Here is a 26,282-nt window from a genome sequence, read left to right on the forward strand (position 1 = left end):
TCTTCATGAGCCACTTATTTAAAGGTGCATCTTATCTTCCAGTGTGTCTTGGAAATACAGTATTTTAGTCATAGTCGCAGACTTTCTCGGTTATTCATAGGTCATTATGTCGCTAATCTAAGCCCGGTTGATATCAGATACGAGGGAATGTTCCATCCCCTTTTAAAAAGAGCTTTAAACCCTGTACTTACCTCATCATTTGTCACTCTCTCCCTCTGATGAAGATTTCATGGTTAAGGAGGATTAATCTACTCCTCCTCATTTGAGCTGATATCATCACTTGGTGTCTGCAGCGTTTCAACTTAATTTCATCAAAAAACTGCAGTACTTCCTTGGGAAACATCTACAACAATATAATAAAGCACCACTGAACTGTCTTACTCCTGTCTCTTTTGTTAATTTTCCAGGTGGCAGCTACATAAACATGGTGCTCACCATATCCTCTTGCTCAGTAGTCATGGAAACGTTACGCTCCACCAGTTGGCGTGGCATTTGGACCAGAGTGGTAAAACACATGTGAACACAGTCCATGCTAATTACAATGTGTCACTTTTACATGTTTTTCAGTTTAATATTACATGACATTGTATACATTTTAAACTTGCTACTTCTCTGTTGTGCCGAACATATTAATATTGAAAACTGATTGACAACTTATCTACACAGAATATGATTTTTGGGAATATTGTTTTTAATGGAATGTTGAGTTATAAAGTGGTTTAAGGTTTGAGTTGTGTTGCTACATAATTTCAGGTTTGTGTTGTGTTTTTGAGCAGAGCTCATATCCTCCACCTCCTTCCTCCTGCAACGGAACTGTCCTTATTAATATATAGCCTCGGTACCTTTGTGAATTAACTGGGTGAGTGTATTTCCTCATTCAGGAATTCGATGAAACCAGAGTCATTTGCTGAGAGTCTGAATATGTATTTGGGCAATTACTAACGCACCCCTCCAACATGTCCAGAAGCTGTAAAACAACAGTCTTCTTAGAGTTTCCTCGCCCAAATCCTCCCATTTCCTGGGTATCGTTCATTTTATTACTTTGCAGTGACATCCATCGAGGGCAAGCCATCAGAAGTTAGCAGGGCGCACCATCATGGTGGTCATGGTAGCCATGAGATTTGGACCCTTCCAGTAGTACCACTTAATACCGTTGTAGCGAACCACACTGGACGAGGCGGGGTAATATATGCCATTCAGGTTGGACGGACCACAAGCGTCAAACCACCATCCTGCAGATGAAGTGTGCAAAAGAGTTCAAGGGAAACAAAAAAAAAAAAGAAGTCAGAATTCATCAAATTCAAGCTCATGAAATGTAACACCCAAACGTGCAGCTGTATGTCATGCAGTAACTTTATATTGGTGCAGAGGGAAAATGAAATGCACTTTGGGACATTTACAAGAGAGGAGTGGATAGAGATGTTTAACAGGATGGATTATAAGGAGAGACGGATTGCGGCGGGGGAGGATGAGAAGCAGCGGTCAGACTTGGTGTACCTCCCGACGCAAGCTGTGCACACTTGCAGGTGCAGCGGTCATTGTCTCTGTCCTTGGTGCTGAACTGGCTGCCGCTGTGGGTGAGGCTGCTGGTCCGTCCAGCTGTGCCACTGAAGCCCTCGGCATGCAGGCTGCAGTTCATGGGGTGGAGAGAGAGAGAGTGTGGAGTTTGAGAGAAAAGCTCAGCCGCAGGCACCGCTATTTATTATTTACAGCTGTGTTGGGCAACTTGTTGGCAAGTTGCAAATGGCAGAGAGTGAATGCTGCCTGAAAACAACCCAACATCTCTAAAATCTTCCAATAACATGTCGGTTAACTGAACACAGTATGTTCATGTTTACCAAACTGCCTTGTCTGTTCTATAATATGATGCACGAGGCTTATCAAGACATGCATTCTGCTTTTACCTCTCACTTTTAATTTCCTCCTCTTTATTTGATTTGTCAGTTTCCAAGGGGCACATCTGACTTTACAAACTCATTTTGGCAAACAAAGCAAATGACAGCATCTTAAATAGGGCACAATCCAGTGCTCCTCTCTTTTTCAGCTCATTTTTGTCACTTAGAATAGGTGATGTGGGTGGGGGGTGATCAAGGGAAAAAACTTTTGTCTAGTGCTGTATCAAATTCAAATGACTTTACACATAGAATTTCACAACAATTAGGTGATAAATCAACACAAATTATAATGTTGCACTTGCATGAACCCCTCAAGCAGGGGTAGGGAACCTTGGTCCTCGAGAGCCGTAGTCCTGCACGTTTTTAATGTGTCCTCACATCAACACAGCTGAAAGCAAATAGTGGCTCATTGTCAACCTTTCTGCAGACCCTGATCAAGATAATTCGGGTGTGAGCAGGGAAACATCTAAAACATACAGGGATGCGGCTCTCGAGGACCGGGATTCCCTACCCCTGCCCTAAAGGATATCATAGCCTTTTTAGTATGTATACAATATAATGGCTGCTCACCGGTTCTCATAGCAAGACATCGATACAAAAATGATCCTGCAGTACTGTACTTTGTGGAAACAGCCTGGAAGAAATCTTTATATATTGAATTCTCCAATTTCATACAGCAGACCCAACAATAGTGTGTGTGTGTGTGTGTGTGTGTGTGTGTGTGTGTGTGTGTGTGTGTGTGTGTGTGTGTGTGTGTGTGTGTGTGTGTGTGTGTGTGTGTGTGTGTGTGTGTGTGTGTGTGTGTGTGTGTGTGTGTGTGTGTGTGTGTGTGTGTGTGTGTGTGTGTGTGTGTGTGTGTGTGTGTCAGCACTGGTTGGAGTCGAGTGGCCTGAGGAGGTCAGTCGGGCTGTCTGGCCTCTCCTCTGCCCTGTCATTTTGTCTAGTTAGTGCCACAGTCTCCCCTCAGTTATGTGACCCTCCTCCTCCCCCTGTAGCCCGGGGGGCACGCCGTCTGTAATGACTAAATGAAGAGTTCTCCTCCTGAATTTGTAAGTTCACAGAGCAGGACAACACATTATAGAGAGATGTAAGAGGGAGAGTTGAAAATGACAGCGGTGCAGGGGACGGGAGTCGCAACAGAAATAGCAACGGGGGGGGGGGGGGTGTTTCATAAGGCAACTTAACTTTTCTGCTCATGATGGATCGGCGATGTGAGGAAAATGTGAAATTATTAAGTTAGACAGGAAGGCAACCACAGGCCACGGGATATCCTAATGGGGGGATTGAAGGTGCCAGCTTCTCAAACTCCTCAAGCTATTTGCCTTGGCTGTGGCTTCCAGATGTGTTTATTCAGCTATCCCATTAATACCACAGACCACAAGCTAACCCGTGTCAAGGTGACTTGTCTTCTTCTGTTGTTATTGCATGTTCTCATGACAAAGATATAGTTACATTAGAAGAATTTCCATTACTCTCAACTGTAAGAGCTACTATTCTTGGCTTCCTCGGAAGAGAAGGTGGTCTGTCATGTGGATGATTAATGCATGAGTCTTATTACTGAGTTTAGTGTGAAGACCCTTGTGTTCCTCGGGGGACTGCGCTGGATGCAGTTGAGGATGAGAATTGCTCGGGTGGACCAGCTGATCCTGTTTGGGAGCTCCAATATAAATCCACAGACTCGGACAGCGTCTCCACTTCTTCGCAGTGAATCTGCTTCATATTGAACTAGTTAGGAAGAACATGATCTCAGATTTAGCTACAGAAGAGCTGTATTCACTCAGGTGCTTCACCTCACACAGTGTAGCCTCCAGCCAGATTGTGAAATGTTTTATTGCTCTAATTTTGTGGTGTGGGGGGGTTGCACTATTATCTTGGAACATGTTATTGTGAATTGTCATCAGTTTTTCAGCACTTTTCTAAAACAAGCTCAGATTCCAATGATTTTATATGAAATCTAATCTGAACTGTCTTGGTTTGTATTTTATCTCTGACATGTTTTGGAGGAAACGTGGCTTCAGCACACCCACACATAATCTTGTTAGTGATTGCAGGGTTACTGGGGGGGAGCTTTGTTTGAGTTGTCAGTTTCTGGCAGGGGCAGGTATTTGCAGAGCATCCCTGTTATACTCCAGTGGATGTGGCTCCCCTTGGGGAATTTCAGGGGGCAGCAGTAGCCACAGTGATGGGAAAAGAAAAATGGAGGCAGGCAAAAGCGCCTGCGTGCCCTCCACTTAGCTCATCTTGAATGACATTCTTAAAAATGGTCCAAGTGGTGCCTTAACTTCAGCCCCTAAGGATAAGAAAGCTTAGAAAACGAGAAAATAGAGCAGAATTCGAACTGGTGATAACATTTTCTAATCTGACACTCTTACATCCAGAGGGAAGGTACCGATAGAGAGGGTGTTACTGCATTGCAATTATGCCTTTTACAATAGAAAGCTCTTAATAAAACACTTAGACTGAGTTCTGAAATGAAGCACCTTCATTATAGTCCTATTCATGTCACATTTCTGAAAAAGTGAAAGAATAAAATTTTAAACCTGAGTGCATAATAAGTGTTTTACTTTAGCGTGCTGTCATATCTTGTCCTGACGTGTGGAAATTACAAAACACTCTTTGTAACTGGATGATTTATTAATTCAAACAGGGAGCTGTGATGTGAAAAATATACTCAGAGCCTGAATATATATCAATTTATGTGCCAAAGATATTTAATGCCGTTGCGTTACCTGTAGTTGTTGTCCTCCCCGTCGATGTAGAAGCGGTCGTATTGCGAGAAGGCTTCATTCCCCTCTCTGTCTCTTAGCTGGACGTGCAGGCTGTATTCCTGGGAGCTGGTCAGCTTGTGGATGATATCATTCCCCAGCCAGTGCTCCCCTGACGGCTCTCCAAAGCCCTGGATTAGACACAAAGACAGAAAAACAATAGCAGAGGAAAATATTCTAACAAGGGGGATGATTTTACCAGCGACCTGCCAAGTATTTTGGGGAGTTAATATGAAAATGGACCTCAATTTAAGGAGTCACATTTATCATTCTGATGGGTTAAGACAGTTCACTGAGTTGAGGAAGTGAAACACTCCACTCCCAAAGCTGAGGTCCATTCAATGGAGACTTTAATTTACCCCGGTATCCTACCGCTGCTCCACCAGGACCTGCAACACTTCCATAAATTGAAAGCTGAAATAACAGCTGGTTCTGTGAACTGATCCCACTTCAGAAGTGAACAGGGACATTGGTTTCCTTTCTCCTTTCTGGTAAAGGTAAGCAAATATGACCAATAGGGTTTAGCTCAACACTCAGTTGTGTGAAAATGGACACATGCATCAGACAACTTTTGATCCTCCTTGAAACTGCCTAATAATGAATGTGTTTTCAATAAAAACCCACCACAACACAGTAAAGTATGAAGTTATTGTGCAAGAGAAGCATGTATAGAAAATGTAACAACACAAACCCTCAAAAACCAATATTGTATATTTTAGCAGAATTTACCTTGCATTGAAATTTAATTACTGTTAACCATCCTCTAACATCAGATGAACTTTTTGACCATGTCAAGTGCCTTCAGATGCTAGATTTAAAGGTCTCCCTTGCTTATAATCGCCTACCACATTATTTTACTGTTCAAATCTGGACTGAGTAGCCATTTTCCTGTTGGGAAATTTTATTATCACTTGGTTATTGCTCTATTGATTTGTTGTTGACATGGTGAAGGATTCATTGCTTTCCCTGTGACTCAAAGTTTCCCATCAACCATGGATAATTGTATTTCTACAGTTTGTGTCGTATTCTTTAAAGAAATTGTCTCTGGGCGACAACAAACATTTTATCAACACATGGGTTTAGGTTTGTCCCATATTTTTCATGTTTCATATGTTCATTTGAAGCTGGGTGGGTTTCACTCATGCCATGTAGGTTATTTTTACTCTTTCCTGGGGATTTTACACTTTGCTTTCAAGCAGAATACACTGTGCAAACACTGTGTAACCAAATGTCTTGTTTCATTAAGCAAACGTCACTAATAAGTAGCTAATCTGGGAAAAATGTATTATAATTTTTGGTGAGATCCATTCATTTGTATACTCGGTATCAACTTTGCTGACTGCAATCTATATTTAAGAGATATTTTAGTTTTGACTATTTAAAGAGACAAGCAGGCAGATGCCTCCACACAGCCAATGATTTGATGAGAATAAAACCAATGCCATGTGTTCCCTAGTTTCAGGATGTTAACCAGAATGGATGCCTATTGGTAGAATTCGAGCCAGTAAACATGATTACAGAAAGGACTCTCTACCCACCAATCTGAAACACAAAATATGCCATCATTACAATGTCCCTCTGCCCAATTGTCCCACATAAAATAAATATGAAGCAGCCCTTCTTTACTGACAGTTTCTGATGTCTTATATCGCATTGTGTAATGCTGAGTTGAAAGTAGGAGCGCTTGTTTTGATGCAGCCAATGTCTCTACAGGGAAAATGTGTCAGGGCTATTGTGATTTAACAATGTGATCACATAGAGGAATGAATGGGAAACGTATTTAAAATACGATTAAACATGCAGCTCTGCAGAGACCTAATGGGATCAATTTATATTATGCCTGATATCATCTAATGAGGGATACATCTTCTTGACCTTTCTGCTTCAGGCGAGGAAGCAAGGAATCACCCGGCAGCTGCTCCGAGACAGTAAAAGAAGGTTGTGTTTTCAAGCCTAGTTATGTCCCTTTAATAAATACAGACTGTAGTAATTTAGTCTCATTTACAAAAACATGCAGTGTTTGTGTTCATATGTATATTTGATTTTTAGTCCTATTTAGTATGCGGTGGACTTCAAACACATAGCTCCTTATGATTTGTCATTGCTGAAAGAAATATAGAAACTTTCAAAGTATTGGGAGATATTTAACTTGTTTTGTGTTTGCTGCGTGTGTCAATAACAGATATGACTAGGTGCAGATGACTTGATGATTTATGACTGGAATTCAGGGTGATCACCTGTCAGGATGCACACACTTGATCACTTTGCGCTGCCTTAGTAGTCCAGTGGCGTTCTCAGCCAAATGGCGCCGCTGGTTCAAGACCAGCCTGAGCTGAAATGCATTTTAAAGAATTTCCCTCTGGGATTAATAAAGCATTTCTATTCTATTTGTCGCAAACTTTCCTCATTAGGACTAATTATTTGTATTTCAAAAGCAGGAGAATCTAATTATCCAGGGATAATTTATTTTCTTCCGCTTTAAACAAAAAGCCACATATATAGTGACACTAGTGAAACATTCATCATCCAATCAGCAGGCCCATCTGCGACATTTGATCAACTCTCAATATGAAGAGTGGACCAGTGCACTGACTCATTTTAGTGCATATGTTATCTGCCATCTACAGGGCCCCTGTGCTCCCACACCCCAACTGGAGCCAAATATTTATCATCCACTTGAAAAAATATTGTCTTTGAAAGAGTTGGGTTTTTTTTTTTAAGCTTTGTGTGTGTGTGTGTGTGTGTGTGTGTGTGTGTGTGTGTGTGTGTGTGTGTGTGTGTGTGTGTGTGTGTGTGTGTGTGTGTGTGTGTGTGTGTGTGTGTGTGTGTGTGTGTGTGTGTGTGTGTGTGTGTGTGTGTGTGTGTGTGTGTGTGTGTGTGCGTGTGTCTCATTGTCCCTCTTTTCTGTTTGCAGTCACAGTCCCCTGCATTTTGTTTCCAAACCAAGTCGTGGCAATTGATTTTGCTGGCGTGGGTGAGAGACGAATTGCTACTCTGCTCAATCAAAAACCCAAACCAGCCTTCCTCATTTGTTCTGTGTGTAATTTGGGAGTCAAAAAGGTTTGCAAGCATTGTTCATTTCTCCGTTGTTTTTTTTTTGCTCCCACAAACAGAGTATTGCTTCTACTGAGAAAACGTGTGATGAGATTTTTAAAAAGTGTTATTTAAATTCCAAACAAAACATAAGCCAAAGGTGTTGAAGCATGCTGGATGTGAGTGAAGTGCTGAGGCGTCTTCATCATCTCTTGTGTACAACTGCATTATCTCCTGTTTTGTTTTGAGGGCTTGCTTGCAGGAGATACTATTACTGTCATTATTTTGGAGAAAAGCTATTATATCTTGAGGATGGATACAGCGAGTAGTGCAATGTGAGTCATTGAGGTACATGACTGCAGTTGTGCATAATTGTGTGTATTTGGGTGCGTGGGAGTGTGCTCGGGGTGTGAGAGGGAGCCAGAGCAGGTGCAATAACACGGGAGGGGGTGATAGAGAACATGAGGGCAGCCAAATACAACAACCGCAGGTCACCTGGGATCACAGGCAGGCCGGTCTCCCACGCCTCCCTGTGCCAAACCACCCATGGACAGTTATTGAAACCTCCTGTTCAGTCCTGCAGCGCTGATCCATGCGACCTATTCTGATGTGGCATTCCACCACGAAACCTAATGCGGTGCAGAACGTACTATCTTGTATTCTCTCCACCCGCGGTGAAAGTCAACGGAGCCATTTCTGCGGTGCTGCAGCACCGTCCACCCGCCGCCTCTGGTCTTCATGTCGCAAAACACCTGGAAACAGAGGACATCCGCAACAAAACTTTTTACTCCTCAGGGCTGGGTGACAAAAATCAATATGTTACGAGTACAGCGTGTGTATCAAAAAGACAATGTACTCACTAGCAGCTTTCAGAGTACACACAAAGTGCCGAATGATTGCAGTATAAAGCCCCCCCAAGGGTCGGCTGACTCAATTCACCACCTGTCTCATCCTGATGCCTTTCTAACTCGCAAACAAATACACTAGTTCCTTATCTGACTTTAAGCTGCTCACCACGAGACAGCATCCTATGTGTTCATTGCATTGACTTACATTTATTTCTACCCCGTCAACAACTCTTTACTAAACAATTCACATTTGCTCTAATGGTACCTGTTTTATTTATTTTTTGTTCCTATAAAATATGTTGAAGTGTCCTCAACCATAATGTATTCATGTACACACGGACATACCTCTGTTTTCATCACTCGAAAATAATTTGCATTGACTTCCAGCATAAATTTTTTGTCTCTACCATAACTACCATTTGCCAAATTACAACCTTTATCCTGGATTCAATAACTCATATTCTAATTTTAAAAGAGGCATTCATCTCAAAATTATTTTTTATCCCTAAATTTTAAACAAGTACTTATATTCTAAGTGTGTATAACAGGTATAGGTCACAGTAATATATATTCACCCTCTCTTGTTTCTGTTTCATAATCCAGAATTGTTGCTATGTATGGCTGTGTACTCATGTATCATCAAGAAAAATATACATCCCTACATTCTTTGGCATTCAGACTGTATGTATGTTTTTTTTTCTACAATTTAAGAATGTTTTACATCCAATAGTTTATATCACATGATCCTCACGCAATCACTTAGAATTTGATGTGGAGTCTCTTTTCAAACCGCATAGTGAATGTTAGTTTGGTATTGTCCACCGGCTGCTGGGAAAACGATCGGAATTTTTATGCACACCACTGTTGATATTTTGATTTTGAGACATCTTGGCAGTAGTAATTAGCTCTCATTGAGGGCATTCAGCCATTCATTTCATGCTGTGCTGTTTTACAGCAAAGTATAATTAGCCTTGCGTATAGATAAATATAATGTGATTGATTTTGTGTTTGAAACCCCCTCCTATAAAGTGAATTAACATGGAATGACATAAAGAAATAAAACACCTGATACAATTTCTGTTTTCTTTTCTTAATTTTTTGTAAGGATGTCTTTAAAGGCTGAAGAATAGGGATAACCCTGAATTTCAGGGTGTAATGCAATGATATGACCCAGGTGGGGAGGAAAAGCTAACATCTCAGCATGTGCTCTCATCCCCTGAGGGGGCTTGAGTAGGAGGCTTCTGAGTTTTTGGTTACACAGTCTTGGTTTTTTTTTTCCCTTCCTTGGCTGCACATTCTGTCATATGTAGATAGATTTGGAAGAATAAATCCTGACTCGTCTCGTGACAGATTTTGAAATCTAGACTTGTTAGGGGACTTGTTTTCAGGCATCAATGATGTTAAAGTGGCTCCAGTCTCCTTACGGTTCATAATTGATGATTAGATGTTTCCTTTCTGTTGAGTTTGAAGATAGGTTGTCCATTTTCTTGCACATTATTTTTGAAAACCTGCTCAATGTTGCCGCCTTAGATGTCAAATACCGTTTCTCGTGCCTCGAACACTACTTTCACAACCTTGAATCTGAATACTGCACAATAAAACAGAATCTGCATAGCTGGTGGCTTCAATGTTATCCTCCATATAAATTGTTATTGTGTCAAGAAACATGGTGTATAGATGTCGATTTTCTCTCCTTATTCTAAAGGTTTTTTTTTTCCACAGACTCAACTGGCTAGTTGTTGTGTGTTGTTAGAAACTAAACATGACTTTTCAGCACTTTCCCCCAAAAAGCAAAGCTAAATCAAGGTCAAAAGGCACTGATTTCTTTTTTTTTTTCTAACCAAAACAAAACAGACTGGCAAATATGCTGCGATTATCCTCTGGCACATTCAGCCAATGTTCTGGCCTTAAAGGCATCACGCTGAATACTAAAACAGGCTCTCAAAATAGAAGTTCTCATTTTAAGCCATTTTCTAAATGCAGCGGTTATTCTGATTCAGACCAGATCCACACTTAAGGGCCTAAATTCACCTTTTAGACAAAATAGTATTTTAGTTTAGAAACATTGCAATAAAATGTGAACAATGTAGAAATTATTATGACCTTTGAAAAGGCCAAAAGTCAAGAATACTAGAATTTTCAGAGATTTGAGGTGATAATATATATATATACCCCGTGTATTACAACAAAACCTCTAATGGGTTTAACTTGATGAGCAGTGTGCTTTTGTGCTCTCAAAAAATATCCATAACAGAGTTATGAAAAAATTTAAAAAGAAGCTGATTCAAGCAAAGAATTATTTGCTGGGTAATCATCATCATTGCCATTATTATTCAGAGTGTGAGCGAGACGGATGTATGGGCTGTATGTGCAGCCAGTATCTGCACTAAGCACACATGCCTTTTGTCTCTGATCCAAGTGAGAAAAACCGCTCTCTGCTTAGAAAATGGGGCAATTTGTATCTGCCCCACTTTCATGCAGCCACCCGGCTTGCGAGCCACATCGGAATTAGATGGCAAAGATTGAAAGCAGCTATGATTGGGGGAGTACTAACTTGTATCGGTGGAAACGTACGTTGGCCCCAGTTGGCAAGTAACACATGGCACCAGTGCCTAACACCTGGCTGCCTTGCCCATAGGAAATGAAGAACAAAGGCAATAGGAGACAGTGCCAACAGCAAACTAGACTTTAAGTAATGAATAACAGAAAACTGTTTCACTGTTTTCTAAGAGCAACGACTCCAACTCGGAAGGCTCGAAGCGACTCAAAGGAGGGATCGGCTCCTGGTGTGTGCCACGTCTCATTTGCATATACTGCACATTTAACATCGGTGGTGGCGCTGTCTAAGCTTTTCTGACTTTGCATTTAGCAGCACACATTCAATCATCATGAAGCTCGCAGGGCCAAATGCTTCAGCTGTTTATTATCGTAGCTTTTAGTAACACAGCATGGCATCTCCATCAACCACTCCACCAAAGCCCCAACAAATTATCATGACATCAGAGCAGTTTGTCCTTCCAATATTTATATGCAGCACACAAAATAATAAGCCCACTGAATTTCATTATTGTGTATGTATGTGTGTGTGAGATCTTACACAGTCTGGGAAAAGCCTGTAAAGTTAATGCAAGAGAAACTGATTCCATTGCTAAATAGTGGCAGACAAATAAATGAAGTGTCTCACAAAAGGGAAAACCTTTTTTTTTTTTTTTTCACGTCGGACTGAGTTTGGGGATATTTACGAGAAAAGGCCAATAATCTTTAAAGCCGCACTACCTTGACAGTCTGGGTGGAGTTGTGAGGACGTATGCTGTAGATTCCACTCTCTTTCACTCCGGCTCGCAGGATCTCCGCACAGTCCCTGAAACTAAGTGGCTCCTTCTTCGGTGTACTGGAGATTTCTGCAAAAACATAGAAGCGTGTGTTTACAGATGGCAACCTTATGGGCTCCCAACCCCTTATGTGAAATGTGTTGCAGTGTTCGGTGTTAAGCCCGGGGTGTCTGCAGCGTAAGCATGCATGTAGCGGGTCTGGGAATAAAATGACGACCTCCTCGAGGCTGTTTGTTGTTGCAGTCTGCCTTTTGCTTGAATACAATCCCTTTGTGTTTCTTATTGATGTAACAGTACTGTCTTATGTAAACTTGTGCATTTTGTTTAAGATAACCAGATCTGACAGTACAATTATTTTGGGGGGGGAGCCAAACACAATAAACTTACAGAGCCTCACCATTGCAGTGACTGACCACAGCCAGCAGCTGCTGCACAGTGTCTGTGAGCACGGCCTGCTGTCTCTGCAGCAAGGTGCTGTTGAGAGTGGAGCTGCCCAGTTCACCCTGAAGCTGGCTGACCAGTTCACTCTGCTTCCCCAGAACGTCTTGAAGCTGCTGTTTTTCACTCTGCAGGCCCTGCAACTCCTTCCCATACCGAGCCTCCAGAGCGAGGAGTCTCTGTTCCAAAAAGCTGTCAACAACAAACAAAGCAACACAAAAATCGTTCCTCTTTGGTGCAGTTGAGAATGAAAAATGTAAAAAAAAAAAAAAATCCTAAAGCGTTGTAAAATTCTAATTATGGTGGATGCAGGAGCAGAATCATCCATTCAGCATTTCGTTTTCGCAGCGGAGGTTGCACAAACGTGCACGTTCTCACAAAGATGATTCATAGACATCGGCGCAACAGTCTCATTGGGCAAACATCATATAAACACCTGTATCACAGCAGCACTCACAGATGGCCCTTCATGCTCAGCCGCTCCATCATCACTGTGACGCAACAACCTGACTGTGTGTGCATGTGCCTGCACAAGTGGCACACCCCCGCCTCCAAATGAAGATCATAAATCCCTGCAGCTTGATTTTTATGGCTTTGACTAATGACTCCGCAGCAGTTATTTATTGAAACAATCCAGCAACCCAGATTGAACAAGCTACTTCTGAGCTCGACGTGCGCACAGCCACTAAACTAAAGATGGATCCTCGTTCTCCCCACTTGAGTTCGCGGCTCACTATGTGGCCTCCATAGAAAGAAAACTCAATCGATCTAAATCTTTTTTTCTCTCTTTCATATCACTTCAATTTCAAATTTGCCTTACGTGGAAACACTTGCTAAAAGTGGCAAAGCGAACTAACAAATTGCTCCCTATTGAGTGGTTTGGTTGTTTTGTTTTTTTTATTTTGGAGAACAGTCAAAGAATCGAACGTGACGTGGAACCAGCCGTGTAATGTTTGAACGGCGAGGAGAGATGACAGAACAAATACAGCATTTAAGATCACATTACATCCTGGAAAATTAAATCTCTATGCTTGTGACACTGTGTTATTTATTATCATTGTAACAAGTATGTTGCTGTTCGTCTGCTCTCGCTCTCGCCACAGTGTGCTCAGCTTTCTGCCAATCGTATTTTACATGTAATCTTTATGAAAACAAACAAGCCACTCTGCCCTTTTTTTTTAAGGGTTGGCGGCCATTCAAAAAACTGGCTTCATGCCCTCGAGGCACAGCAGCAGTTGCCTCCCACAACCTCTGTAGTCCCTGTTTCACTCTCATCTCACAGCCTCGGTAGCGGCTGCTACACTCCTAATGTCACATATCCACTCTGGAAGTATATCCTTGTTAGCATATAATTATTTGCCCTTGTTGCCTCCATGAAAGGGGGACTTACGGGGCAGAGTGGGGCCCAATCGGGACAGATGTGTAACAGGTGTTTGTGCTGAGCCACTGTGCACTCTGTTGACCATGCCTGGTGCTGACAGATGGAACCATAAACAACCAGATACAGAGAGAGAAAGAAAACAATTTGCCCCTTTTTATTTGTTTTTTTCTAACACCAAACAGAGCCCAGTCCTTAACCCTCCCCTAGCCTCTATTTGACCCCGTGTTCCTCGAGAGAAGAATGGGAAACCCCTCCTAGCGGACTCTGCCCAGTCGACTGGCAAACACACACACGGGCCCTCACAATACACATTATTTCATCATTAAATGCCTTGTTGTTTTAATCCGCTGAGGTCATTTGTCATACTATTTTTCAATTATTGTATCTGATGGGTTACTTTTGTGTTTGTGCATACACAGCACAATGCACTATGAAAAGGATTTTTTTTTGTTGCCGCTCAGTGTGAAGCAGCATTTTCTTTTTTAATTCCCGAGAAAGCACTCTTGTGCATTTTATGTTCCCCACAGCTGCTCATTTCATTAGTAAAGCAAATGCAGAGAGGGTGAATAAAATGGCACCAACATCGGTAAGTAAAGCCTCTCTAATGAAAATAAAGAGAAAGGCGGCAAAAACCTATTAGAGTAGGTGCACTTTTACACAGAATGGTGATTCTAGGAAGTGAGGAGAGAAAACAATCACGGCAATAATTGCATGGCAAGATCTTGTGATTTGCAAGACTAACCTTGTGACTAACCTTTACCTTAATCGCTGTTCTCGCACTTAAACTAACATAATGGATGTGAAAATGAAGTGGCTGCACTTTGTTGAAAGTCCCTCCGACAGTCACACACTGGAAGTCGTGTGGTGCTTAAAAAATAAACTTGCCTGAATGGTCCAATGGTCCTTTGAAGTGTGTGTGTGTGTGTGTGTGTGTGTGTGTGTGTGTGTGTGTGTGTGTGTGTGTGTGTGTGTGTGTGTGTGTGTGTGTGTGTGTGTGCGTGCGTGTGCGTGTGCGTGTGCGTGTGCCTGTGCCTGTGCCTGTGCCTGTGCCTGTGCCTGTGCCTGTGCCTGTGCCTGTGCGTGTGCGTGTGTGTGTGTTCTCACCTGTTTTTATCACTGAGGCGTGAGATCTCCTGAGTCTGCAGGAGAATGTGTTTCTCCAGCCGGTTAGTGAACAGCGAGTATTCCAGCAGCTGTATCTCCAGGCGGCTTGTCTGGTTTAACACCTACGGATCAATAAAAACTAAAGAATAATCATCTTAGCGAGCACAGATGAAAGGATAGATAAGACTTAGGAGAGATATTAAAAAGTGGGGGAATAAAAAAAAAAAAAAGGGTGTCCACCAGATGAATCCATAAAAAGGCCCCTTGGAGATAAACAGTGTCGTGCAGCACATCACATAGCTCATCATTTACCTCCTTTGATTCTCCAATTAAAACTGGATGATTCCATCCACACCTGTGACATGTTTTCAAGTCAGCGATGAAACAAAGGCTTAAAAAAAGCAGCTTGGATATTTGCACAGGTTGCAGTTTTTCCTCTATCGGCGGTGATAAGACAAAAAGAAAGCATGACGGACCGGTCTGTAATAACAACTTTGTGGCATAATTGAAGACACATCTGTGTTGGGCTGCTGAGCTTTATGTTTTAATTGGCTTGTCCTCAGACACCAAGCTCCGCTCATTGTGTCGATCAGTCTGTAGAACCAAATACCAGCTGTTTAAAAGAGCTCACTGCCACCTTTTGGGCACAGCTTCTCAGCGGGATCCATCTAAATTACATTTATTTATCTATTCCTGCTCTTTTATTTGTTTTTGCAAACAGGCCCTGTTTATACTGTGTTTTCAGGTGAAAACACAAAGCTTTTGTTGCGTTTTGGGTGTCCATTTAAATGACAACGGAGCTACTGTAAATTCACGATTTTCAAAGCAGCTTTCCAAAATGCAACTTGGAAATGGAGGGCTCTTCAATTGAAACTTTGTCTAAGATTGGCTGTAAATGTGTTTCCCCAGGACCGGTTCATGTCCGCCCTCACCTGGGTCTCCACGTCGGTCAGTTTGCGAGTCTGCTCCGCTGATTGGCTGAGGAGATTGGTTCCCATCTCCAACATGGCGGCGGTCTGGGTGTGCACTGCTGTTCGCTTTATTTCCTCCATCCCTGAGCGCACATTCTCCTGGATGAAGTTCTCCAGCTGGCGGGAGGATAGGCAAAGTCAGAGTTGCATTCAGGTCAGTCAGTTTCTCTGCCTGCATTGTTGTGATGATCATATTTTAGCAGGTGGCGTCCCCGTGTAGTGATGTGGTGTGAAAGAGGCAACCTTCAAGTGATCTGTCTTTTTCACCTCAGTCTTCACCGGCACTGTGATAGAGTCACTGGATTTAGTATCCCCAGGGCATTTCATGTGTCTTGCCACGCATTTATCTATCCATCTGCAGGTCTACCTCAGGCAAATACTGCCCGTTACATTAATAAAATGATGAAATACAGAATCATTTCTCTGGGTATTCAGAAACAGCAGAGAAAGTATATACTTGGAGTTTGACGTCGCGGTATTCATGTGCAGAACTTCAGGGACAGTCGCCAATGCTGTGTAATCAATCACAAGCCCCAAGAAATAAGCATTAGCAAAAAAAAAAACATCAACTGTTACGCCAGGAGTAAAAATAGGACGGCATCCATCTTGTTCCAATAAATGGAATTTCTTATAAAGGTGGACTGTCTGAGGAAATGCCATCTGGAAGTCAAATCCTGCATTTCAGGGCCGCAAACAATACTACTCAGTTTGATGTTTAATGGGCAATGGCCTGGGCCTTTGTAATAACGTGACATTAATATTTATGACTTTTTCCAGGGAGATCAGACTCTACTCATTAAACCACACAACTGAAAAATGAACTCTCAGGAGCGAGCCGTCAGAATTAGTCTGGTAATGAGTGGCTATCTGCAAAAATCAAGGAGAATTCAAAATCCGATGACAATTGTCTGTTTTTGGCTTTTGTTTTTATTGTTTCAATAGAACAATTCAGGGAAAAATTAGGTTATGATAATTATTTGCCACAAGAGATGATGTCCTTTTTTTTCCCGTATTCTTAAATGAGGTTCAAAAATACAGAGTGGTCTAATAGAGATGAGGCTGCAATTAAATTGTTCGCCTGCCAGTAATCTTCCTTTCTTTGTCTCTTTGATCCTCTTAAACCTTCTTCATAACTCCCTCTTTTAAAAGTGTCCCCCGTTCTTACTTTGCAAATCCAGCTCTCACATCCTGCTCCTTTAGGAAGAGTGAGACAGCAGAAAAAAAATGTAAAAAATTCTCTTCAGAACAAAGTTTATGAAGAGATTACCAAGCGGATTAAAGCCAACCGCAAAGGAAGAACCAAAGATCCCGGCATCATAATCAGCCTTACACATTCAAGCTGCTATCACCCGCCTGTCCAAAGCGTTCCTATTACAGCTTTTTGTGCCAGAGCTCAATCCAGAAGTCTTGCTACACTCCGTCTCCCAGTGCCAATTGCATTAATTGTCTGTCACATGCTTTAGCATGCAGCCAGATAAGTCGCTATGGGGATGTAGCATAATTCCGTTTTACTGTGTATAAGAGGGGCAGAGCAAGGATCAGGGCTGAGAAAATCAGGGGAGTTGTGTCACTTGATATCTTAATTATTGAGCCAATCCATGCATTTCTTCTCAGTTATCACTGCAGTTTGTTAGCGCAAATGATAGCGATGACTGGATGAATATTCTGATGGATTTATGGGTGTTAATGCAGCTACAGTTCTGTCTCCCGAGATACATTAACTATTTTACCCATTTGCTTAATATTTTTAAATACAGTGGTGGCTGGTGGTAAATGTCTTCATTGTTATTTAATATCAGCCAGTTTTAACTTGACTTAAATAAATTGCATTTGTAAACCATTATTATAACAATCTTGCCTTTTTTAGGTTGAGTGAGGCCCCTAGTTATGAAAATTATTGTACTTTTAAATGGCTTGTGAATAGAGAGCACTTATTAAGATGACTCTTTTATTAATATATTTCTAAACATACAAGCAGATGCTTCATTAGTCATTTTTAGAAAATGATTTTGGGGCTGGTTTACTTGAAATTACAGTTAGTTTGAGTTGAGGGAAAACAAAAGGTATAACAGGTATATTTTCAAACAATACACCAATCCAGCTTTCAAAGCATGTTAGAATGCTTTGAAAGGAACCTCAAAAAGAATTGCTAAATAAACTGTTTTTTTAGCTCTTGGATTTTCAATCTTTCATAAATATGAGTCTATCTAACATGTATAAACATTACCAAACAAGAATACATTTGCAAAATTCTGAATACATCTGTGTGCATTTAAAAATAACTACAATGGAGAAAGTTGAACCTGACCTGTAACCTGACCTGTAACTTGACCTGTAACCTTTCAGCCAAACTTCTGCTTTCAAACAGTAAATTAGAAGAGATGTAACAGAGTCAATAATCAGGGAGTCACAGCTTGTTATCTTCATCTCAACATCTCTAAGCAGACAGAACAAACCAGAGCTGACTTTAAGCCAATCACGGAGCTCGGGGTGCCCTGGCGCCCTCTATAGGCCAGCTGCCACTGTTTAAACAATATTGGGATTTAATTTGTTTGTATTTCTTTCGTGCCACCAATACAAAATGTTGCACATGATGGCGTAATGAAATATTCCAGAGCATCTAATTAGATTTTCCACACTGGATTACTAGATTGGTGTGAACTAGAAATACTGCTTACAACAAATTCCTCTAAAAATTCATGTAGCCTTTAGAATCAACTGTCATAATCCTGGATCCTGCATTTCTCCATATTTACCCAATCCATTAATCCATCCTCTCCTCTTTATCTGAATTATCGAAGTTGGTGTGGCCGACAGCTACTGTTTTATTTTGTCCCATCAAATCCAAATTTCAGCTTTTCTGGTTATATTGCTTTATGGGCAAACTTATCACATTCCTCATCATCCTTATCTGTACTTTGTGTGAAGCACTGGCTTGCCAAGGTCAACATCATAACATGCAAAACTCTTAATGGTGAACAGATTCACTTTGTACCGGCTTATACCGGCCAGATCTGCTGACGTGTTTGGAGTTTATTTTCTTCAATGTCATATTAAGGTCCACAAAAACAAAATCATTGAGAATTTGAACATTTTTCCATAGGGTATGCGTGAAGTGCACATTTTTCTCAGCCTGCCCAACTGCTAAAAAGGCAATCAGGTCACAAATACGAATGTTAGGTTATGAATTGAAGCTGTTTGATTTTTATGCAAAAGTGTCATACTGCAAGTTTAAAATTCACAATAACAAAACATTTTCTGTCCTTGAATGGCAACAATTGAGTTTATCAATATCAGGTAATTTCTTTTCCATATTTTACTTTTTTATAATTAAAAAAAGCATTTCTGTGAAGTGCGATATTCTTATTCTTGTCAGGGAAATAAATGCATACATTTGTGATGTTAAACTTCAATTCAGGGATGTTAAACCGTCGTTTTTAGAGGCCAGGCGGCAAAATCCAATAGTGAGTTGACTGGACCAGTAAAAATAAATCAACCTACAAATACCAGCAACGTTTGAAAGTCTTTCTTTAAATTGTTGTATGGAAGCATGGATACATCTTGAAAAAGCCTATGTTTGATTTAATGCTTAACAAATGTGCAAGTCAAAATCTTTGAAGAAACTGAGGTCAAAAATGCTGACCTCCATGTGAAGGTATTATTTTCTTTTTTTTTCTTTTCATCCAAAATGCAGCAAACAAATTAAATAGTACTTTATTTGACAAATCTGTGAAAATTTAGCAATGCCACTGTGGGTTTTTCTTCAGGCATGTGGCATGAGATCATTTTATTGTTAGGCTGTATAATTTATGTACCTTTATGTATCTTTATCATGCTTGTCTTAAACAATTTAGCTTCACAGTTTGGCTATGATGCAAATGCTACTTCACGACTAGTCAGCGTTCACTGGCCTCCCAGCTGGCAGTTTTGTGTTTGTGTGTGTTTTGTGTGATATCTGCTATCCTCACTAATATAGTGCTATCCCACTAAGGAACTTCAAAATAGCAGAACATTTTATTTTTAAATTCTCTTCTCGAATGGTGTACAAGCCTGATGAAAAACTGTTTGTACCATGACGATTCAGTCAAATTGTTTTACTGGTAGTATCTTGCAGTCCATTTTCAAAATTTTTGCAATAAATACAGTTTATAAATGATATACATTTAAAAAAAAACAGAGTACAACTTTGTGTTTCTGTAAGACTAAACAATGACTGATATTGTGTTTAATTTATGTTCTAAAACACTTTTATTTGACATGTTTGTCTCATTAGCGGAGATGCATTTAATGTGCCCCATACTAAAAAATAAAGTAGAAGAGGAGAAGATGGAACACACAGAGTAGTTTTGGGAGAGTTCCTTTATCCGACCCAAGCAAAAAGCACCGTCTATGATTTTAAAAACCATTTTATTTGTTTATAGCTACAACAGCAACAGTGGCATCAGGGAGAATCATTGATGTGATCACGTGTAACCAGCTCATTATAATCATATTTAAGTGCAGAAAAGAGAAAGCATGCATGAGATAGACAAAATATAAGTCTAGTCAAGTTTCATTCAAGTCAACTTTATTTATATAGCACTATATATAGTTTACCATGTGTCAAGTCTGTATGTCTTGGAACAAGAATGTAGATCCTCTGAATAATGTGACTAATGTGGGGGACATGCTTCAGTGTTAGTTTTAATTAAGTATTATGGGGCTAAAAAAAAAATCAGGTCAACGGGGGTACCTGAGCTACCTTGATCTCCATGCAATATATCAGCATTAGCATAATCCGAGCAGCTTTGTAAAATCACTAACAAAAAAGCACGCTCACATCCCTTTTGCAAAAGCCTCAGGGAAACAGAGAGAAAAGAGGGCAAGGGGTTGTGCTGGGGGTGTGGGGGGGGGTCAGTCCAAAGAAAACCCAACACCAGTTTCTTCTTAGACGCACCAGCAAATCAATCCCTGGCATTAATATGACCGTGTTGCGTTCATCCACTTTGCGCTCCCCTCTGTGCAGCATGAAGTGTGTTCGCTCCTGATTCTGGTTGTGTGGGTGTGTGTTTTGTTTCAAGGGGTTTGGTTGGAAGGCTCACAGACAGGGTCGAGGCGTCCCGGGGGAGCTTGCAGTGGGATCGTGCAAAGTTTCACAGAAACCGCCGACACACACATGCCTGAAGGTCTTTTACATGCACACCCATAAGTCCTCCCAAAACTTATGCAGATAAGGTATAATGAGCTCCACAAGGTGGTGAAAAGGCTTTGCCATCTGGGGTCAAAGGGGTACTGTACCAAATCACATAACTGAAAGAGGCTCCCTGGGGTCATGCTGTATTTATGTGGAAATCCCACCTACAGTGTAATCATTAATGCATGGCGTTAGCCTGGCGGGGTTTACTTGTTGAAAAGTTAGATCTTTGTGTTCATTCCACATGTTATGTAGAGAAAGTTGGCAACGGAGCGAGATGTGTGTCAGCCAAGTTTTTCCTCTGTCGATGTGTGGGTGATTTAAACAGCATCTCCTTTACAGCTGGCTATATTGCCTCTCCAGTGGAGGTGAGAGTCTACAGTGGGGACGTGCCCGGGAAGACTACTTGTGATTTATATTCCACAGTTTAGCTTGTGCTTTTCAAACTGTATGCATGAATAATGTACCAGACGCGTGAGGAAACCTGTTTCTCTGCACTTCCTCATTGCTTCTGTATCTTTCTGGCACTCATGTACACACACACACACACACACACACACACACACACACACACACTGGGCATCTCGTGGGATTCATCGCATGGAACCAAGGCCTCTGGTTCATAGACTGAGCAGCAGTGTGCACATTGGGGGATTTGAGTGTATTTTTATGTGTTTGCGACTGCATGTCAGGTGAGCGTGAGCAGGATAGACAAAGATTTTGAGATCAGCTGGTCGATAAGATTCATTCATCATCCTGGCACAGCACAATGGAGCAGATACACCTGACTGAGATGAATCGAGAAGAGCTGTGAGACGGAAACCAAACAGATAGTAAACATATAAATGAGGGAGAATTTGTTGCGTGAGTAGAAAGTGACAGGAGCACAGGAGGAATTTTGGCATTCATATTGCTCCATTTGCAAATCTTGAAATAGATTCAACTTGTTTGCTCTCAGTTGGCCAATCCAAACACAAATATTCATAATCAGCATAAGGATTAGTGTACACCATAAATATTCAGAGATGGATGCAGACAATAATAGCGAGACGGGTGGGGTGTGGGCGTCACGTCAGTCACTCAGTCTTTCCCAGACAATGGCTCGACACTGATTCTGCACCCAGATGACCTTAGCAATTGAAACTCTATTGTAAAGCCACTTTTAATCGCATCATTTCAGTCGTGAGCTCAACTAAATGGAGCTGGAAAGACCAACTATTCAGCGAGGAGTGATTCTGAAATGTGTCTCCCGCAGATAAAAATGTCATAACCACATAAACATCACATTATATTTTGAGTGAGGTTTGCACCGGAAACTTTGAAATGACTCTGGCTCATCAAACTGACTTAAAACATGAGTCTGACATGAAGTTTTAGTTCACTTGTTGTCTGTACGCGTTTGTCTGTGGTGGTGAAAGCGGGCTCGTTTCGAAGGTTTAACAGTTTCAGACGTATTTGGCACAACTTGATATTAGTAAACTTATTCAATCTTGTCTTTCTGCTCTTGCATGGAACAGTGGGTCCAGGCATCCCAGCGGTCCTGAATGCAGACGCACACTCAAACAATGTCTGTCATGCAGCCTGACATGCACACACCGAGCATCAAGGAAATCCCAGCTAAGCTCTGGACTTATCAATAATGAAAGCTTGTCAACAGATGTTATCAGGTATTGGGCTTCTCAGACATCCTGCACTTTGTTGTACAGCGTTTTTGTTTTCAAGGTTGCAGGCTAGCATCTATAAAGACCACTAGTAGTAAACTGACAGGATGAGCAGGAGGTTTTGTTTGTGTTCTTACCTTCTGCAGCCACTGAGTGTTGTTCTCCATGGCACTCTCTAGACTCTCCAGCTTCCTCTCCTGCCAGGAAGGCCTTTCCTCCTGGACCGTGCGTTGTTTTGATTGGCTTGTATCCAATTCGGCCTCAGGTGGGGCGTCCCTCTGAAGGGTGTTGGTGACCTGGAAGTCCTTGAGAGGATCACAGTTCTCCACCTCAGGGAGGATGAAGGTGTAGCTGCAGAGGCCGTGCTGCACGTGGTGCTGCTGGCGCTCTGAGCCGACGGCGGTGGCCCACAGGTGAGCCAGGTAGACGAGGACCAGGGCCAGCAGGCGTCCCATGTCAGGGTTAAAAGCAGAGGGAAAGGGGAGGGAGGGAAGAGAGGTAGGAAGGCGCTTAAACCAGCTGCAAGAGTTGATTAGTTGTTCATAGGATCTTTTTCTTCTGTCTTGTGTTATATCTCTCAAGACGCTGACTGTAGTCCTCCTTAATTTTCAGTCCAATCCCTGCTGTTGCACCCTCTGTTTTATCGTTTTGTCCTCTTTTGACCAATCCTCCAGCTTGTTGTAGCATCCAGAAGCCTTCTTCAGCCTTGTCTGTACTCCTGCTGTTTTTTTTGTGAGTGTGGACAGAAAACACACACACACACACACACACACACAGGAAAAAGGGGATTGTTTTTACTATTGTAACTCCAACACTCAGCCAGCGGGTGCAGCTCAGCCCAGGAAGCCAAAAGCAGACCTCCCTCCTGCCACTTATCTCTCTTCTGAAAAGTTGCTTCCCTCGTTGCCGTCGCTTTGAGCGGTTGGGGTCCCAGTGTTGATCTGTAAGAGAGGGGAGAGCAGAGTGGCCTGCTTCAGGATATCGGCTGAGGCGGTAAAGCTCTTGAAGTGCAGAGAGAGAAAGAGAGAGAGAGAGAGAGAGAGAGAGAGACTGAGAGAGAGAGAGAGAGAGACTGACTGAGTGGCACATACCTCTCCACACACACACTCCTCCTCACACATAGTCAGTCAACCACCCGTCCCTCTTTTACTTTCTCCCTCCCTCTAACCATACTTCTGTTTGCGGGGGTTAGAGGAGGAAGCAACAAAAAACACTCAATGCTCACCACAAGAGCAACAACTGGGAACTTTCTCTTCCACAACTTTGTGCTCATGGTTATTATTCCTGTTCTCACTTTCTTTTCCACTTTGTGTTTATCTGATTCAACATAAATGAATTCTGTTTTGCCAAAACATGAAACAACTCATACTCAGTCAGTTTAAATGTAGCCTTTTAAATCGGTCTTTTGTTGAGTTGGCAGGTTTGAAAGGTTTGGCAGGCATTTAGTATAGAATTAGAGAATGCATGTTCTAGTTGTGAGTCGAGTTTCAAAACCGTTTACTTTTATTAGTTACCGGCAAACTCTCTAAAAAATGACAGCTTCTTTCTACTATTCAAGATGAAGCCTGACAGATTTAAAGTCTTGCTCAGTAGAGGCTCCAAAGTATTAAACGAGCATTGAACAGGTTGGTCGTTTTTGCTGTAATATGTAAGACAATAGGAAAACCAAAATTCAACGTTGTTTGTCCATTGAAAAAATTGGAAGCAATTATTCGTATTAAATTACTCATGTTCATTGGAGATGGGCAAGTCCAGACAAAGTGATGACTTTAATTAGTTAATACCAGCTCACAGTTACTCAGGGCATCAATGATGTGCCGCTGCAGTTCGAGGAGATGTTAAATACAGTTTCTATTTCTTGTTCATTTGCATATCTATAGTATTTTGGACTGGAGAGGTTGGACTATTGTAGATTGTGGAGATTCTACAGTTAGAAGTTATACTGGATTACGTCCTGTATAATTCAATTCAATTTCATATTCTTATAAGAAATCAAATTGTTCACAGTAATTGAATTGTTTGTGCTGGAGCAGCTCATGAACGTTTTAAGTGAAGATAGTTGCCACAAAAGTCTGTTTGGCACTTGCAATGCCTGATGATGTGATTTAAAACAGATATAGCAAAGCTGATGACAGAGTGAAATAACAGCTTTGGGAAATGAAGAAATATAGTTCTGAGATTCGATTAAGTCATTCTGAGCTGGACTGTATATGTCCCAGGGTGGGTGTTCATAAAAAGTGTAATATAAGAAAATAGTATTAACTCAAAAGCACATTAAAGCAGCTCTGGGAATGTCAGTTTGTGTATAGCATATTGTGTGTTCTTGAAATCTGGCATTTTTAATTTTTTTTCTATTTTGGCGTCATTACTCCTGCACACTGTTTGTCCTATATTGTGGTCAAAATGAGAAGTCTCTTTGCTGTCTCACTTTCACATTTGAACAAAACTCCAGACATGCTGAAGTAATAAGATATAACAAGGATGACAAAATCAGTCCTGGGGCTCTTTGTTATTGTCCTGTTAAAGTACCAACATTTCCCCATTGGAAAGTGTACATTAAAAACTGCATAAACCAATATAAACTAAAAAACAGATCCTTAGCTACAATAGATTCTAATTTCACTTCATTGTAGGTGACAAAGGGCTGCAAACAGGCTCAATGCTGTTTAATTGTTCATAGAATTTTATTGCTCTCACAGAAATTGGCTTAATTTGGCTTTGGCAATCACCGTTTGTTGAGTTTTCTGCGTCAGATATATCACACACCGTCCATAGCGCTCTCTGTCTCTCCTTCCTTCTTTCCCTCTCTTGTGCCAAATCGGCCATCCGTCACCTTCAACCTTCAACATCTACAGAACTACGGCTTCATTCATGTTCTTGCTATTTCCCAAAGCCTCATCTCCACTGCTCATCCTTTTAGAAGAGCCCAAATGGACAAACTCACAACAAGGCACCAAATTATTTTTTGGGAAAATTCTGGTTTTCTTTTTCTCTATATTTTCTTTTGACATTTATCAAGCATTACTCCCTCAAATAAGAAAAACAAATCTCTCCCTCCAGGCACAAGGCAGGAGAAAGTTGTTCTTTCACTTATCCAACATGAAGGTTGTTGTTTGCTTCCTGTGATCAATGAATTCACTTTTTTTCCCCTTTCTTCTTTTTTCGTCAGAATGTTTTTCCCATGTTATATGAGAAAACCAGTGGACAGTATGAAAGTCTTAATTTTGTATATACTTTTTATGGGCCGTAGACTCTAGACCCTTATCTTCCAAGCATGAGGAGCATTCCACACCGCCACTGTTGTGTGGACGCTTAATGACCGAGCGGCTATAAAGCGCAGTGTGTGGCCACATCACTCAGTGTACCGATAACTTGAATCTGTAGCGGTTCACTTCCACATATTCATCTCAGTCATGTTCACGCTGTATATACAGCAGCCCCCTTGAAAAAGTCATTGATTGAATTTAAACAAGACTTGGTCATAACCTTGTGTGTTGGTGGATGGTGTGAGAAACGCCAGAGGGTCTTTTACTCATAACATACTCATGCATTTGATTGACCAGAGGTGAAACTTCTTCAAGTAAGTTATTCACAAAGTAACTGTACAAAAAAAAAGAAAGAAAAGCAAGAAGTAGTGGCTGGTTCTGGCCTTGTGACAATTTTGGAAACAGTTCTAAGAAT

The 26,282-nt window shown here is 41.3% G+C and overlaps 1 protein-coding gene across 1 annotated transcript; it reads right to left on the bottom strand.

The window, feature by feature from the left end:
- Positions 1-1,071: 1,071 nt before the first annotated feature.
- angpt2b (angiopoietin 2b) lies at positions 1,072-23,056 on the bottom strand (the record flags this gene model as incomplete). The annotated part of the gene is made up of 9 exons (XM_080515657.1): positions 1,072-1,232; positions 1,498-1,628; positions 4,625-4,791; positions 8,344-8,445; positions 11,818-11,942; positions 12,271-12,503; positions 14,797-14,918; positions 15,729-15,884; positions 22,739-23,056. The coding sequence occupies 9 exons, from the start codon at positions 23,054-23,056 to the stop codon at positions 1,072-1,074; spliced, it is 1,515 nt and encodes a 504-aa protein (XP_080371783.1).
- Between the last annotated feature and the right edge of the window lie 3,226 nt (positions 23,057-26,282).

This window comes from Blennius ocellaris (assembly GCF_963422515.1).
Source record: "Blennius ocellaris genome assembly, chromosome: 20".
Lineage (NCBI taxonomy): Eukaryota > Metazoa > Chordata > Actinopteri > Blenniiformes > Blenniidae > Blennius > Blennius ocellaris.